The sequence below is a fragment of the Oryctolagus cuniculus genome, chromosome 12 (genome assembly GCF_051225735.1).
Source record: "Oryctolagus cuniculus isolate XC-2025 breed Fujian yellow rabbit chromosome 12, ASM5122573v1, whole genome shotgun sequence".
Lineage (NCBI taxonomy): Eukaryota > Metazoa > Chordata > Mammalia > Lagomorpha > Leporidae > Oryctolagus > Oryctolagus cuniculus.
This window is the reverse complement of record NC_142878.1, coordinates 3,354,185-3,370,795: the sequence shown is the minus strand read 5'-3', so window position 1 is coordinate 3,370,795 and position 16,611 is coordinate 3,354,185. Positions and strand designations below refer to the sequence as shown.

General features: G+C 50.7%; 1 protein-coding gene across 13 annotated transcripts in view; it reads right to left on the bottom strand.

The window, feature by feature from the left end:
* CHD2 (chromodomain helicase DNA binding protein 2) overlaps window positions 1-16,611 on the bottom strand; it is a 114,159-nt gene that overhangs the window by 18,583 nt on the left and 78,965 nt on the right. For 10 of the 13 annotated variants that reach the window (XM_051835173.3, XM_089311094.1, XM_070053481.2 and 7 more), the window contains 7 exons: window positions 15,059-15,198; window positions 9,247-9,385; window positions 8,955-9,105; window positions 7,762-7,884; window positions 6,622-6,750; window positions 5,646-5,786; window positions 3,260-3,394 (listed from right to left, as the gene is read on the bottom strand). In XM_051835173.3, coding sequence (XP_051691133.1) covers window positions 3,260-3,394; window positions 5,646-5,786; window positions 6,622-6,750; window positions 7,762-7,884; window positions 8,955-9,105; window positions 9,247-9,385; window positions 15,059-15,198 — 958 coding nt within the window. Of the gene's footprint in view, window positions 1-3,259; window positions 3,395-5,645; window positions 5,787-6,621; window positions 6,751-7,761; window positions 7,885-8,112; window positions 8,225-8,954; window positions 9,106-9,246; window positions 9,386-15,058; window positions 15,199-16,611 lie in introns of those variants that run through there. The other 3 variants (XR_016218655.1, XR_016218656.1, XR_011380526.2) reach the window with 1 other exon arrangement.

Genomic DNA, 16,611 nt, shown 5'->3' with positions numbered 1-16,611 from the left:
AGAGACAACCCTGAGAACCCAGGGCACGTGTGGCCTCTGCCTGTTGCTGTGTGCGGAGGATCTGTGCACGTCTCAGTGCCACACTTCAGAGACACAGAGTCTGGAAAATGTCTGAGAGGACTATAACAAACAAACAAACAAACAAATCAGTGCCGAGAGTGTATTAAAGATCTCAACAGAAAAATTTAAGAAAAGACAAAAGGGCCAAATAGGTAAAGGATGTGCACACGTGAGGCACTGGAACACGCATGCCCGATAAACAGGAAAAGAGCATTCCAGCTGCACCGCAGAGCCCTCAGACTGGCAGAATGTGGGCAAGAGACGACCAGCTGGGCTGCGCTCCAGAGAGCGGCTGGCTTACCTCGCCTCCCAGGCAGCAGGCACGCACCCGGCCACACCCCCTGAAGGAGTTGCACACACACACACAGGACACATCCGCAGTGACTTCGCCACAGCCTGTCTGCAGCAGAGCTGGAAAACCCCAAAGCCCATCAATATGAAATGAGCCAGGAAGTCCAAAACAGAAGGACAGGAAGCACTGAAATCACAGCCACAATACCCACACGACGAAGTCAGACACTAATGCTGAGGGAGGACAACCTCACAGCGGCCACTCGCACGGCTTCACGGCATGGACAGCCGTGCCGGGGGCTGTGCTGCACAGCAGGTAAGGACCCGAGCTCTCAGGCCAAACTGGGTCAGAACTCTGTTGGGTGACAGAGGCCGTGCCCCTTACTCCCTCCCTTGTTTCATACGGAACGTGGAGCAAGGCCCGCCCAGGGTCACTGTGGAAGCACGCACAGCGCCTGGCTGCGGAGCAGAACTCACACCACACACAGGCCCAGCATCAAGGCTGCTGAAGGGAGGGAGGGACGCCGGGGCCTCGGGAACGGGACACTGCTCCTGCCGGCTTCAAAACTCAGATCTGACCGCTTCATGGCACCAATGCCTGTTACAAGAGTACTTTGAAAAGTCTGTGGAAGATGGGACTAAAAGTTTATTTTGGTGCAAAAAACTTTGAAATTCATGCATGATTTTTCATAATACGCATTTTTGGAGAATTTTTTGAGGACCACTCATATATTCCTGAATGTTTTCAGTACATTTAAAGATTTTACAACAGAAAAACAAGGGAGGGGTCGGCACTTGGGTCTGAGACCCAACTCTGATTCTGGTTCCAGCCTCCTGTCAATGCAGAGCCCGGGCAGGGGAGGTCATGAATCAAGGAACAGTGCCTCTGCCAAAGACGTGGGAGCACGGACTGAGACCCTCGTGGGCATCTGGGGAGTGGACCAGCAGACAGGAGCTCACTGTCTCCCGCTCCGCCTCTAAATAAGCACAATCTAAAAACAAAAATAAAGTCAAAATGAAACAAATCTATAAAGAAAAGTAGCATTAGCTATTATTTTAACACTGAGGGGCGCTGTGGCATAGTAAGTAAAGCCACCGCCTGCAACGCTGGCATCCCATGTGCCAGTTTGAGTCCCGGCTGCTTCACTTCCGATCCAGCTCTCTGCTGTGGCCTAGGAAAGCAGCAGAAGATGGCCCAAGAGCTTGGGCCCCTGTAGCCACGTGGGAGACCCAGAAAAAGCTCCTGGCTCCTGGCTTTGGACTGGCGCAGCTCTGGCAGTTGCGGCCATCTGGGGAGTGACCAGCGGATGGAAGCCCTCTCTCTCTCTCCCTCCCTCTCTTTCTCTCTCTTTCTCTCTCTGCCTCTCCTTCTCTTTGTGTAACTCTGACTTTCAAATAGATAAATCTTTTAAAAAATGAACAAAGGAAAAACCAGGAAACAGGTGAGGCAGCCAGCTATGTCATAAATTCATGCACTTACTTCATTTACTCATTTATTGACATACTTCTAGCATCTAAATGGTCTTTATATATAAAACAAAATATTTGCCCTCAGAGAGCTCACAGGAAGAAAATAGAATTAAGAAAACTGGGATAGTGAAAAAGAGAAAAGCACTTATACTTCTGTGTCTAGGTTTTACGGAACACAAAGGGGAGGGGCCACATTATGGCACAGCAGGCTAAGCCAAGGCCAGCATCCCATACTGGAGCGCCAATTCAAGTCTCAGCTGCTCCACTTCCTATCCAGCTCCCTGCTAATGCGCCCAGGAAAGCAGAGGAAGACAGCCCATGTCCTTAGGCACCTGCACCCACAAGGGAGACTCGGAGGGAACCGCTGGCTGCTGGCTCCAGCCTGGCCCGGACCTGGAGGTTGCAGTCGTTTGATAGTAATCTCTTTGTCTCTTTTTCTGTTCTTCCTCTCTCTGTTGCTCTTTCAAATCAATCAATCTTTTAAAAAAAGAGCAAAAGAAAGGAGCACTTACAGGATGGAGCCAACACTCTGCCCTCGCGGCCACAGGATGGGGGCATGTTCAGATCTGGAAGATCACTTTTCCTTTAAGTCTGAAGGAATTATCGGAGTGAACTGTGAAGTTTGGGGACAATACGAAGCCACAGAGGGAGGGAGGGCCACATGATAACCTCTGTGCCCACAGCTCCAGCCAGGGTTCAAGGGGCCTGAGGACTCTGGCCTGCACCAATCCCTGCAGACACCTGGTCCCTACGCCGTCCCGCCCCACGTGAGGAACAGAGCGGCATCCCCTAGGCAGTGCCCCGGCTCTCAGCACAGGCATGGAAGCAAACAACCTCCAGGACCCGGCCTCCGCCCACGGTGGGGCCGCTCCAGCTCCCACAGGCCTTTGGGCGTGCTCTTCCCTTCCGTCTCTTCCGTCATCTTTCACTTTCTTCGCAGCCCAATTCAAAACATCACTTCCCTCAACACGCCTCCCTGACAGCTCCTGACCAGGTCAACCCCCTCTCACAGTCCCTCTGCAGGACGCCATCTCTCCTCCATGGCACCAGCGCGATCTCTGGAGTCATCTCACACGCCTCCCTCCCCCCCGCACGTAAAATCTCCAACCACACAAAGGTATTTATTTAACATGGGAACTCTGCAGATGACACGGCCAGTAAGCGCCAGCTCAGGGACGTGTCTGCCTCCTAAATGCCTCTTGGGGCCTCTGCCGCCTTTCCACCCAGGAGCACAAGACAGGAAATCCGGCCCCTAGGCTTCTGCTCACTGCAGAGCAAGTTAGCAAACCGCCTCCGTGCCATCCTGCATCTGAGCACGCGGCCTTCAGCTACAGAGATGTGCTTCCAAATTCTCCCAAGGGTGCTGCGGCTGCACCGGCAGCAAGGGGGGCCCAGCGAGCATCGCAGCTGCAGACCGGCGCCCCAGCCCCAGACGTACTATGCTGAATGTCTCCTGGTCCAGATCGTCTTCCTCTTCCTCTCCAATGGGGACGGGCTCGCTTCCTGCTGTAATATGGACAGGACCCTGAGATCGCTTGGATTTACTCGAAGATTTGGCATCACCACCTTTGGGCTTTAAGAGGAAAACAAAAAGAGTACAAGGAAACATCGCCATGTGTGCCCTCGGCCTTGCAGCCTGGACTCCGCACCCACGCTGCACTACTCTAGCGGGCCAAGTCCTCTGAGACAAACTCGCGTGAGTAACAGGCTAACTGCACATTGTCCCCACTGTCACAACGCTGATTTTACCAGTGCTAGTGTAGGCTTCTATTCCTTCATCTATAACGTGCGCAGACGGGAGGATTACCGACTGGCAGAGGATCAAGTATTTATCAAGAATATATCAAGACTCTTATTTCAGTTTACTCTTTCATCTGGAAATTAGTACCAACTAAGCTAACAGCATACTTTAGTCTAAGAGTAAAAACACGGTCAGAGCAGTGGACTACGGTGGGGAGAAAGGAGGAAGAGTAAGCTTCGGCAGCATCGGTGAGTGTCTGTAAAACCCAAAACCCACCGGGCAGAAACCGAAAGTCGGCTGCAGTAAACACGGATGGCTCTCAGCAGCCGCAGTATCTGGACAGTAGTTTAGTTGGCTAAACTGCTCTTTGTGCTTTTTTAAAAAGTTTCATTTTAAAAAAAGAATTTCTGTAGGAGTACAAATGCCAAAGCATTTGTCACAGTATAGCTTATGACATCAGAAACTGGAGGCCGGCGCCGCGGCTCACTAGGCTAATCCTCCGCCTAGCGGCGCCGGCACACCGGGTTCTAGTCCCGGTCGGGGCGCCGGATTCTGTCCCGGTTGCCCCTCTTCCAGGCCAGCCCTCTGCTGTGGCCAGGGAGTGCAGTGGAGGATGGCCCAGGTGCTTGGGCCCTGCACCCCATGGGAGACCAGGAAAAGCACCTGGCTCCTGGCTCCTGCCATCGGATCAGCGCGGTGCGCCAGCCGCAGCGCGCCAGCCGCGGCAGCCATTGGAGGGTGAACCAACGGCAAAAAGGAAGACCTTTCTCTCTGTCTCTCTCTCTCTCACTGTCCACTCTGCCTGTCAAAAACAAAAAAACAAAAAAACAAAAAAAAAAAAGAAACTGGAAAGCGATTTTAATGTAGAAGCTTTAAACTGCTTCCAGAATGTTACCACAGCCACACGGAAGCTTCCCTGTTGACTCACTCAGAGAGCTGTTTGCACACTGCTAAGTAGGAAGACAAAAGCTCCCCAAACAGTGTGACCTGGTCTTCATTTTGCATGCATATGCGTAAGAGAAAATGACAGACAGATACATCAAGGAATCTGGGGTGTCACTGAGCAGCAGAATTGCTATCTGGACGTCTTAGCAGTGACTATGGACTAACTGCGTAAGTTTCTTTCCTGGGGCGGCGCTGTGGCGCAGCAGGAAAAGCTGCCTGCTACAGGGCCAGCATCCCACGTGGGCACCAGTTCCAGACCCAGCTGCTCCACTTCCATCCCAGCTCTCTGCTTTGGCCTGGAAAAGCAGTAGAAGACGGCCAAAGATGGCCCAAGTCCTTGGGCCCCTGCACCCACATGGGAAGGCCCGGAGGAAGCTCCTGGCTCCTGGCTTCAGATTGGTGCAGCTCCAGTCATTGCAGCCAATTGGAGAGTGAACCAGCAGATGGAAGATCTCTCAATCAATCAATCAATCTCTCTCTCTCTCTCTCTCTCTCTCTCTCTCTCTCTGCCTTTCTTTGTAACTCTGACTTTCAAGTAAATAAATAACTCTTTGGAAAAAAACCAGAAGTTTCTCTGCCACAAATCCGCAAGCATGCACCACCACTATACTACTCCTGGGGTCTGTACTGAACTTCACAAACCCCAAGCGTGAAGATGAAGTTAACAGCAACGCTTTTCATTTATCTCTACCTCAATAACTCTTGCATATTTTAAGTTCCACAAGTTTCATCTATTTCCTTTATACCTCAATAACTCTTGCTATAACATTCATCTGGAATCTTCCACTCTTCAAATATGCAAATTCACTTGCGAATTGTGCTCTTCTAACGTGAATCTCAGCACATCTTTCAAGCAGTTACCCATAAATGCAGATTCCTCTCACCTGGTCTAGCTCGTGGACACAAGCCCTGGAAATAGGCAGTAGCAGCTAGGTGAGGCCCCTCTATGGAAGATCAACCACATCTGCAAGTCCTCTCCTTTCTCCGAGGACGAGCATGGGACATGCCTCCCTTCTACAGCCTATCCCTTCTTCTTGGCTGCACCCACAGGAAGAGACAATTATTCCAGGGCCTGCACCCCATGCCACTTCTAAATCGCACAGGGACCTCGCAGGCTGTAAGGAGGACGCGTCAATACCTTCTCTTTCTTCTCTTTGGACTTCTTCCTTTCCTTGTCCCCTTCTTTGTCTTTCCTGGAACTCACTTGTTTCTCCTTGTTCTCCTTGTTCTCTTTCTTCTTCTGTTTTTTCTTCATTGGACTTTTTTCTAAGCCATCATCCTAGGGAATGAAGAGCGCTATGAATGTTTGCCACAAACCTGCTATCAACTTGTGCAGAGCGCTGCCCCAGGCTTGTCCACAAGCTGATTTTCAAGCACACGGCCTTAACTCTCAACTCTCCGGTGTTCACCAGGTAAGCCTGGACAGACAGGCACTCTCTTCTGCTCCCGCTCATCTAATTTTCACAGCAACCCCTCAACACAGGCATTCACTCCTGTTTCACAGGTGGGAAGCTGAGACCCAGGGAGATGAGTAACAGACACGCCTGCTGGTAGCTGGATTCGTGTGTGTGGGACTCAAGCCCGCCGAAGTTCCCGCACCCCTGCGGACCCTCTCTGAGCTCATCTCAAAGCACTATTACACGGTAAGAGTTAATGAAACAGGATTCCATAAAGCTGCCTTTAACTGTAACAACACACGGAACTACACCAACTTATGTTCATTCCACTTAGACTAGAGGCCCTGGGCCAAACCCGACCCACAGAGCTGCTCTTGGTCCAACAGTTACGTGATTGTCCCCTTTACGTCAGTCACGAGCCCTCGCTCCCTGCTCAACCACAGTCCTCACCATCCCCACTGCACCACAACAAGCTAGACTCAGTGTCTACCACGCATGCTCCCTGGTTCCCTTGCTTAGTAACATTGTGTACGGATCTGCAGGGCTGACGTAAATGAACAACTGGAGGCCTCTCTGACAGAGTAAGCAAAGTCCGACACACTCTGTGTTCACTGTGGCTACTACGTGCAAGCCAACACATTCCACGTGACCACACACCCGCTGCACAATCAACACAGCCAGAGAGACCCCGGCCCCAGCTGAAAGCCAGCCTCACACCTTCACTTCTCCCTCTTCCGAAGGGTTGTCCGAGTGCCTGGGGGACGAAAACTCTGCCCCGGGCTCGTCCTTTGGCCGCGGCGCCTTGTTTTCCTTTTTCATTCGAGGCTTGCGCTTCTTTAATTTGGCCTGGAAAGGGAGAGAAACGACAACGCAGCTACAGCTTGTGCCTCAAGGGCGTGACAAGAGCACCAGCACCTCTGAGGCAGCAGCACGGAGTGCACACGAGAACACTCGGAGATCGGCAGCGTGAGCCTCTGCATCCCCAGCACCACTAGACGCAATGCTCCCTGAACCTACTGACTCAAGATTTTGGAATTCATCCTAAATATATAATTTCTATGAAGGGAAAAAAATCTTTGTGTTCAAAAATACAAACACACTGAACATCAGAAACATTAAAAAAGTTAGAAACAAGCAATAAATATTGTCTATTCACTCACCCCCATGATCCACCACTCTGACAAACATAAACACAGCCTACTCCATGTCTCCAGAGCCTAACGTGTACGCTGCCTGCTCACCAGGCTGCCTGGAGAACCACGCTGCACCTGGACCACAACGCCACACAGCAAAAGGCAAGGTGGGATCAGGGAGATCTGTTTCCCCTAAAATTTACTTGTTTGTAATACAGAGAAATAAATTCAAATGCTCTGGCTGTAAAAGCACTTAGGAAACACACACACACCAAGACTGCTTAGCATAGGGCCTAACTTGGTGCCTCCCAACTGTGATTCTCCACCTCTCTAGGCCTGAACTGAACCGATCAAGTGGGAAAACAGCAAATACAGCTCAGAAGGGTGCACCAGCAACTCAGCTGGTACTTACCACTGAGTAAGATAACAACTCAAGTGCAGTTTCTGAATGAATCCACTATGGATTCCAACTGAACACTCTGTCCCTGCAAGCAGCCCAGAGTCCGAGGGAACCACAGGCACCGCCGGTCCTCAGTGTGCTACCAGAACTGTGTCCAGGTCAAGTAACACTGATCATTTCTATCACCACCAACCAAACCCTCTTCCTGGAAGCTCACGGGACACACGGAACCCTGAGAGCGCAGCATCCTGCCCGGGCCCAGGCTGTGCCTCTCCCGACTCCCCACCCGCGGCCCGAGGAGCACACAGCGGGCAGCACACTCACCTCCTCCCCTCCTGTCACGGCCCCCTTCTTCTCCAGACCCTTCCGGAGCAGCTTCAGCAAGTAGTCCGCTCGGGTCTGCAGCTGCTTGCCCTGGGGCTTTTTATCTGTCTCCACGGGCAGAATCTTCAACAGGAAAGGAGAGAAGCACACGCCACCACCCACAGCCCAGTTAGTGGATCAGGACAAAGAGACAACGCACTCAGCACGGTCCTTCCCACCCCAGCCACCCGAAACACGATACAGCCTCCGATCCTAGCTCATGTCATGGCTCCCAGACACTGCAGGTCCCTCTCGAGCTGTTCTCATCGCACAAATGGGGTGGAGAAATGCAGCTCTCCCACTGGCTCCTACCTGTGCTGTTAACAGGGTAGAACAACTCAGGTAGGAGGGGCTTGTGGCTCCATCTGCTAGAGATCCCAGCCGTCGTGGATTTCCTCCTTCCAGGAGCAGGGACTCCCTGGAGCTAGGTTAAAGCTTCGATTTAGATTGAAAATGCTTCTAGAGCATTGCCGGAAAGCACTGAGCTCTGTCAGGATGGGACCATTCCTGCTACCGCAGGCGGACCTCTTGGATTCGGTCTCAGTGCCTGAGGCTGGGTGCTGTCACCCTCCTAAACCCAGATGGGATGAGCATCGTTTGACGTGCCAGGAGCACCACAGGGAGTGAATCCTACTGCAGTCTGAGCCAGTCAGCTTTCCTTGCTCTAACCATGGCGTTGCTACTTCAACAGACAGGGTGGGAGGCTCGATTTTGTGGGAGAAGTACAGCCAGTGTTTAGTTCCACTACAAAAAACACCAAGGTCACGCTCCTTTTCTTCGTGTTAAAGACTGAAACATGATCGTTTCAAATATATTTTAAACAAAGTGCCAACAGCGGAGGCCAGAGAATGCTTTTATTAATTAAAAGCAAAACGCCCCTGGTATTTGCTGTAATGAGGTCTGACCTACAATAGCTATCAGCGCACTCAGAGTTCTCCTCTCTCGTCCCAGAAGTCGCACCTGCTACTGCCCTTCCCTTGATTCCCATCCATGAAGCGGTGCCGCAGTCCACCAAAGACGCTAACACACTGTCCCGGAAATGTGCTATTGTGCCGATTTCCAATTTAGTTAAAAACAGTTTAAAGTACGTGATCAATATAACAGTACTGCAAAATAAATCTTGCACAGAAATATCTAGCGCCACAGCAGCTTACTTTGTCGGTGAGCTTGAGCTCTGGGTCTGTCTTAATCAGCTCCCAGTTTCCATAGCCGTGCTCATAAATCCCCAGCAGCAGTCGAGAGTCATCCTCCACGCCCCACTCCACGTCGAAGTGCGCAGCTTTGACGCGGCAGGTCAAGCAGTACCTGGGGTGCGAGTGAGGACAGAGAAGAGGGCGGCGCGGACACATTAGAGCAGAGATCACGAGAACCACAGGCAGCCGCACCGACTGAACTCCGGCTGTCTTCTCGTGGCTGACTACCCACGACAGACCCAAATACACTCACTTTTTTTTTTCTTCAGGGTCCACCGGGATAGATTTGTGCAGCATTTCAAATTCTTCTTCATGCTGGATAATGGATTTCACATTAACCTGAACTCCAGATATCTTGATTGTTGGGCCTCTCCTTTTCCCAGGTCCTTTCCCTAAAGAATATCAATGCCACATTAGTTAAGCACAAATTTGGTAAGGGGCTGGCACTGTGGCCACGTGGGTTAAGCCAACACCTGAGACACTGGCATCCCATATGGCATCAGTTCAAGTCCTCACTGCTCCACTTCCAATCCAGTTCCCTGCTAATAGCCTGGGAAAAGCAGCAGCAGATGGCCCATGTGTTTGGGCTCCTGTCACCCACATGGGAGATGTGGATGAACCTCCTGGCTCCTGGCTTCAGCCTGGCCCAGCCCTGGCCATTGTGGTCATGTGGGGAGTGAACCAGAGGATGGATGACCTCTCTATCTCTCTAACACTTTATTTTTTAAGAGATTTATTTTTATTTATTTGAAAGACAAAGTTACAGAGAGAGGTAGAGAGAGAGAGAGAGAGAGAGAGAGAGGTCTTCCATTTGCTGGTTCACTCCCCAGAGGACCACAACAGCTGAAGCTGCATTGATCCGAAGCCAGGAGCCAGGAGCATCCTCCAGGTCTCCCACGTGGGTGCAGGGGCCCAAGCACTTGGGCCATCTTCCACTGCTTTCCCAGGCCACAGCAGAGAGCTGGATTGGAAGAGGAGCAGCTGGGACTGGAACCGGCACCCACATGGGATGTCGGCGCTTCAGCCAGGGCTTTAACCCGCTGCACCACAGCACCAGCCTCATGTAACTCTGACTTTCAAATATATACACCTTCAAAAAAAATTCAGTTAAGATTTAGATTTTTAAAATGTTTAAATATTTATTTGAAAGGCAGAGTGACAAACATCTTCCATCTGCTGATTCACTCCCCAGATGGCCTCATCAGATAGGACTAGCCCAGAATGAAGACAGGCACCCAGAACTCCCGCATGGATGGCAGGGCGGCAAGTACTTGGGCCATCTTCCACCAGTTTCGCAGGTGCATTAGCAGGGAGCTGGACTGGAAATCGAGAGGTCTGGACTCAAACTGAAGCTCATTTAGGATGCCAGTGATACAGGCAGCTCCTTAACCCACTGCACCACAAGGCCAGCCACGATTTTAGGATTTAAAAAAAAAAAAAAAAAAATGCTGTGGTTTATAACTCTTAATCTTTCTGTTATACTAACCTGCGTTCTTAAATTAATAAAAGATGACTCTGAATGCATATTTAAAAATTCAGTGTTTGGGGCCGGCGCTGTGGTATAACAGGTAAAGCCACCACCTGTAGTACTGGCATCCCATATAGGCTCCAAATCGAGTCCCAGCTGCTCCACTTCTGATCCAGCTCTCCACTATGGCCTTGGAAAGCAGTAGAAGAGGCCCAAGTGGGAGACTCAGAAGCAGCTGCTGGCTTCGGATCGGCCCAGCTCCAACAGTTGTGGCCATTTGAAGAGTGAATGAACGGATGGAAGAACTCTCTCTCTCTCTCTCTCTCTATCTGCCTCCGCCTCTCAAATAAATAAATCTTTTAAAAAAATTCAAGTGTTTTAAAAATAATTCATACTTGATTTTTGTAATAGTGCTACTGAGAAAGTTCAAGATCAAGTTGAGTGGCTGGCACTGGTTCATGCTGTGGCTGCTCCACTTCCGATCCAGCTCCCTGCTAACACCCTGGGAAAAGCAGTAGAAGATGGGCCCAGTGTTTGGGCCCCTGCACCCACGGAGACCTGGATGAAGCTCCTGGCTTCGGCCTGGCTCAGCCCTAGTCATTGTGGCCATTCGGGGAAAGAACCAGCAAACGAAAGACCTCTCTTTCCGTCTCTGTCTCTCTCTAACTCCGACTTTCAAATAAATGTCTTTTTCAAAGAAATCAAGTTAACATCTAGCACATTTGAAAAAATAAAAGGTGGCACAAAAAGGTACTGGAACCCAAACTTAAAATGTAAATGATCCCATAAGAAGCAAAAATGAAATCCAATCATTCCAACCAAAGAACCTAAGATGAACCCACAAGATAATCCCACCTGCTCATTTCAAGAAAAACGAGGGGCAGGCACTGAGGGCAGCAGGCTAAGCCCCTGCTCGGGATGCCCACATCTCATATGGGAACACTGGTGTGAGCTCCAGCTACTCTGCTTCCAATGCAGCCTCCTGCTAAGGCATCCTGACAGTGCCTGGGGCCCTGCCTCCCACATGGGAAATGGGACAGAGTTTTGAGTTCCTGGCTTCAGCATGGCCCAGCCCCGCTGTGGGGGCATTTAGGGAGTGAACCAGTGGATGGAAGTGTTCTCTCTCTCTCTCTCTCTCTCTCTCTCTCTCTCTCTCTCTACCTTTCAAGTAGATGAAAATACTTTTTTTAAAAAACAAAGAGATATGATTTCTTCCCTAAACATTTGACAATATTCATACATTCCTTGAGGCCTACCCACAAGCACCAGCAAACACTGTGGTGGCAACGAGAACGGCACCAGCCTGATGCAAGGGAATCTGGCAATATCGAAGCAAAGCACACCTCCAAGTCCTCAGGACCCTGCAATCCCACTCTGGAATACAAAATCCTGAACTGACATCTGTCTACACGGCGGGTGCTGCAACTAACTCAGAGGAAGGAGGAGGACCTCCAGGACAGACAGAGGGATCTCTGCTGTCAACATCAGCAGCTGCGCGACAAGCTCTCTCGTGTGGAGGAGAAATGCACATTCACACGCATGCCTGCCCACTAAGATTTATCTTGTGTTTTTGCAAGGCAGAGTGACAGAGAAGGAGAGATAAGAACTGCAAGTGGGCCAGCCAGGACTCAAACTGGCACCTCCGTATGGCATGCAGTCATCCCAAGTGCTGACTCAACCTACTGCACCACAACGCTTGCCCCTCAAGAAACTATACAAACACGGTGCTTTCCAGCATCCCGTTAGGCACCAGCCCAAGCCCAGGCTGCTCCACTTCCCATCCAGCCCCTTTCTACGGCCTGGGAAAGCAGAAGATGCCCGTCCTTGGGCCCCTACATCCACGTGGGAGACCTGGAAGAAGCTCCTGGCTCCCGGCTTTGGTGGGCTCAACTCTGGCCATTGCAGCCATTTGGGGAGTGAAACAGCAGATGGAAGACCTCTCTCTCTCTCTCTTTCTCTCTCTCTCTCTCTATATATATACACACCTCTCTCTAAAACTCTTAAAAATAAATAAATAAAAAAAAAAAAACCACAAACAAAACCCACAGTGCTTTCACTGTACATTGTTACTGGGATGTATTCTACTGTTAACAGTAACACTGGGGGGGGGGGGGGCAGTGCTGTGGTGCAGCGGGTTAACGCCCTGGCCTGAAGCGCCGGCATCCCATATGGGCACTGGTTCTAGTCCTGGCTGCTCCTCTTCCGATCCAGCTCTCTGCTATGGCCTGGGAAAGCAGTGGAAGATGGCCCAAGTCCTTGGGCCCCTGCACCCGTGTGAGAGACCTGGAAGAGGCTCCTGGCTCCTGGCTTCGGATCAGCACAGCTCTGGCCGTTGCAGCCATCTGGGGAGTGAACCAGCAGCTGGAAGACCTCTCTCTGTTTCTACCTCTCAGTAACTCTGTCTTTCAAATAAATAAATCTTTTAAAAAACCAGTAATACTGGAATTAGTATTTGGAGATGTATGTGCACAAGTACACTGTGGGAGTCAAGCTAATACATAATTATGGTAACGATTTTAGGAACAAAGATCTTCAGCTTGAAGGGAGGGAGAGACGGAGAATCTTATACTGGAACTGAAAGTATCACTTGGGCTCAGAATATGCCAAATACCAATACAGGCAGAGACGACACAAGTTAATGCCAAACGGAATGCGCACGCCCACAGAAACAGGAGGAGGTGAAGACAGGGGCCATTAGCTGGGAGTGCCTCCAGAGCATTTGAGAGGTGGAAAAAGCATGGCACAGGTCAGTGTGCACTGCCCTCTATGTTTCAAAGGGAAAAAAATTATTTTCTTACACGTGAATTTTAAGATGTCTCAAAAATAGCAAGAACAGACATGGATCCATGTTGTCAGTACTGAAGAAGCAGTAAATGCATCACTTATTCAAAACAATAACAAAGAAAAATACTGTAACTTAAAAGTTTACTTTTTGCTGTGTTCTGGATGCTTCAACAGTACACAGGCCATTGTCCAAGCTCCTCAAGTTATTTTTCTTTTACAAAAAAGAAAACATATCTTTCAAATTTTTGACTACATTTAACATATTTCTAATTCCACTAATTTTATTAACATCCCTGAAAATTCCAAAGCACAAATATATCTTTAAATATTTGAACAGTAACAGCCAACACTGCAAGCCAGACGCTGCACTGAGCACCTGACAGGTATGAAATTTATTCAATTAACCATCCAGACCCTCGGAGCAAGTGCCACGGCTCCGTTCTGCAAGAGAGGTAACAACGGGATCTCAGGTGCCGTAGGTACCTCGTCCTGCTTCTGTGGGCATTCACTGCCTGCTTTGTAATGGCTTCCTTTCGGCATTAACTTGTTTCCTCTAAGCCTGTACTGGGAGCCGGCACATTCTGAGCCCAGGGTGCCACTTCAGCTCCAATATAAGATTAGTGATCTCTCTCCTCTCAAACTGAAAATTTTGATCCTAAATGGAACACAGGAAGTGACAGAACCAAAATTCCAGACAACTGGCTACCAGAATCGCCTGCACACTGAAGCACACTCAGCAAGGTCTCCGCAGGGCAGCCCGTCCTAGCAGTGCAAGGTGACAAGAATGTTGGAAACGGCACGGTACACACAGCCCGGAGAGCCGGAATGACACACCCTGGTGTCTGTGAAGTATCCTTTGACAGCAGCTATGTCAGAGCCCCGTCTCCTGCTTTGGACACGTCTCACAGGACAGGCAAAGACAATCGAAGGGACGGGCATCCAGCCTAGCAGCCGAGCTACTGGTTAGGATGCCTGGATCCCGTATCAGAGCCTGGGTTCAAGTCCTGGCTCTGCTCCCAATTCCAGCTTCCTCTCAGTACAGACCCTAGGACGACAGAGGCCAACCAAGTGTGTCCCTGCCACTGCCACAGAAACCTGGGTGAGCCCCCCACAACACCTGGACGAGCCCCCCACAACACCTGGGCGAGCCCCCCACGAAACCTGGACGAGCCCCCCACGAAACCTGGGCAAGCCCCCCACAACACCTGGACAAAGCCCCCCATGAAACCTGGACGAGCCCCGCCCCCCGCCCCCCCAGCTTCAGCCTGGCTCAGCCCCAGTCCTGCGGGCATCAGAGGGAAGAACCAGCATAGCAGTTTTGTCTCTTTCTCTCTCTGCCTCTCAGTACTTCTCCAGACAGAAAAAACTACTTGAAGATACATCCTTCATATCCAACCTGATTACTACAAATTCCAGAGGCATGAAAATCTCTGCCTAACATCTTATCTCACTTCGTTCTCTAAATCCTTTACCTTAGTCACAGCACAACATCATATGTACACCCACGGCCACCGACGATGCTGTGCTCTGTGAGACTAAAACCAGAGGTGTCCACCTGGCTTTGCCCCTCAGGTCTTCACAGCACTCCACCCAGTTTAGACTTTGCAGAGCAACACAGAAGAGACTGCTTCATTCTGCTGTCACCTTCCCGACACCAGCTGCATCTGGGTTCTGAGAACCCTGCGCTCACCGTCAGGCAGCTCAGACACACTCAAAGCATCGGCCATGTGTGAGATAAAGCGTGCTCCTTAGACGAGCCCTTCAGCGACAGACGCCGTCCGTGCGCGCCAGGCCCCGGGGACGGCCGACTCACCCTCGCCGGTGCTTTCTTTCAGCTGTTCTTCGTACTCCTGCATCGCGGACACACAGCTGTTGTGAATCAGCTCGCCCAGGCGTTTCAGATCTGCCACCGACTTGTCCACCAGCTCAGCGTCCCGCGCTATGCACTCCAGCCTGAGGACGCACAAACACGGGGACCGTGGAGGTGCCTGTGCCCATCTGCTAAGGTCACAGAAGGGACCGCAGTCTCACATACAAGACCCCTCTCTAGTTTCCTGTGTTCACTCCACGGTTCTAACAACCACCTTGGGGCAGTGACTAGAAGCTAATACAATCATTTTCCATCACAAAGAACTGTGTCTTGGGAATATCCCACAAAACAAAGTAATTCCAAAAAACACAAAGGAGAGGGTTCAACTGAGTGTATTAAAAAAATGGGCTTGGGGCTGGCACTGTAGCTTAGTGGGTAAAGCCGCCACCTGCAGTGCTGGCATCCCATATGGGCACCGGTTCGAGACCCAGCTGCTCCACTTCCGATCCAGCTCTATGCTATGGCCTTGGAAAGCAGCAGCAGGTGGCCCAAGTCCTTGGGCCCCTGTACTGCATGGGAGACCCAGAAGAAGCTCCTGGCACCTGGCTTCGGATTGGCCCAGCTTCAGCCATTGCAGCCATTTGGGGAGTGAACCAGCGGATGGAAGATCTCTGTAACTCTGTAACTCTGCCTTTCTCATAAATAAATAATCTTAAAAAAAAAAAAAACCAACAATGGGCTGTCTGCTAACAGAGGTACAGTGCTGAAGGCTGCCTTTCTCCAGCCTCCTTCCCTCACTGGTGTTCCTGAGTGGCCTCTGCAGCACGGCCACGTGACCTCCAAGTCACAAGGAAAGCTGAACACGACCACTCAACAGCAAGCTGTCGAAGAGGCCACATCCACTCCCCAGTTCTGCTGGTTTTCATGGTGACCCGCTCAAAGAAAGGCGCTGTCATTTCCTTCCACTCCAGAAATTCACCAGGAGTAAGAGAAGGGAAGCGGACATTTCCTTCAAATCTGTTCTACCGATTACAGGATGTACTGCTGATGTTGTAAAGCAGAATATGACCCTTTCTGAAACAGGGCCTCTGTTAAAACCCAACTCTGACTTCCTTGATCGAAGGCTCATGAACTCCCTTTAGGAAGTGACTACTGGCAAGGTGAGACTAGCTCTTTACGTTTAATGTCCAAGGTACCCTGTTCATTAATAGACAACAGAATCACGAGGGGCCTCTTAGCCTGGATATTTCTGAGTCTACGGACCAGCATGCGCACAGCAACCACACATATTCTTGTGGGAGTGCTCCCTTCACGCCAGCGTGGAATGGACTATTCTTGTGGGAGTGCTCCCTTCACGCCAGCGTGGAATGGACTATTCTTGTGGGAGTGCTCCCTTCACGCCAGCGTGGAATGGACTACTCTTGTGGGAGTGCTCCCTTCACGCCAGCGTGGAATGGACTACTCTTGTGGGAGTGTTCCCTTCACGCCAGCGTGGAATGGACATGCTGCGTCTTCCTTGTGAAGGTAACCTCTTGCAGGCACAGCCTGTCTCTATC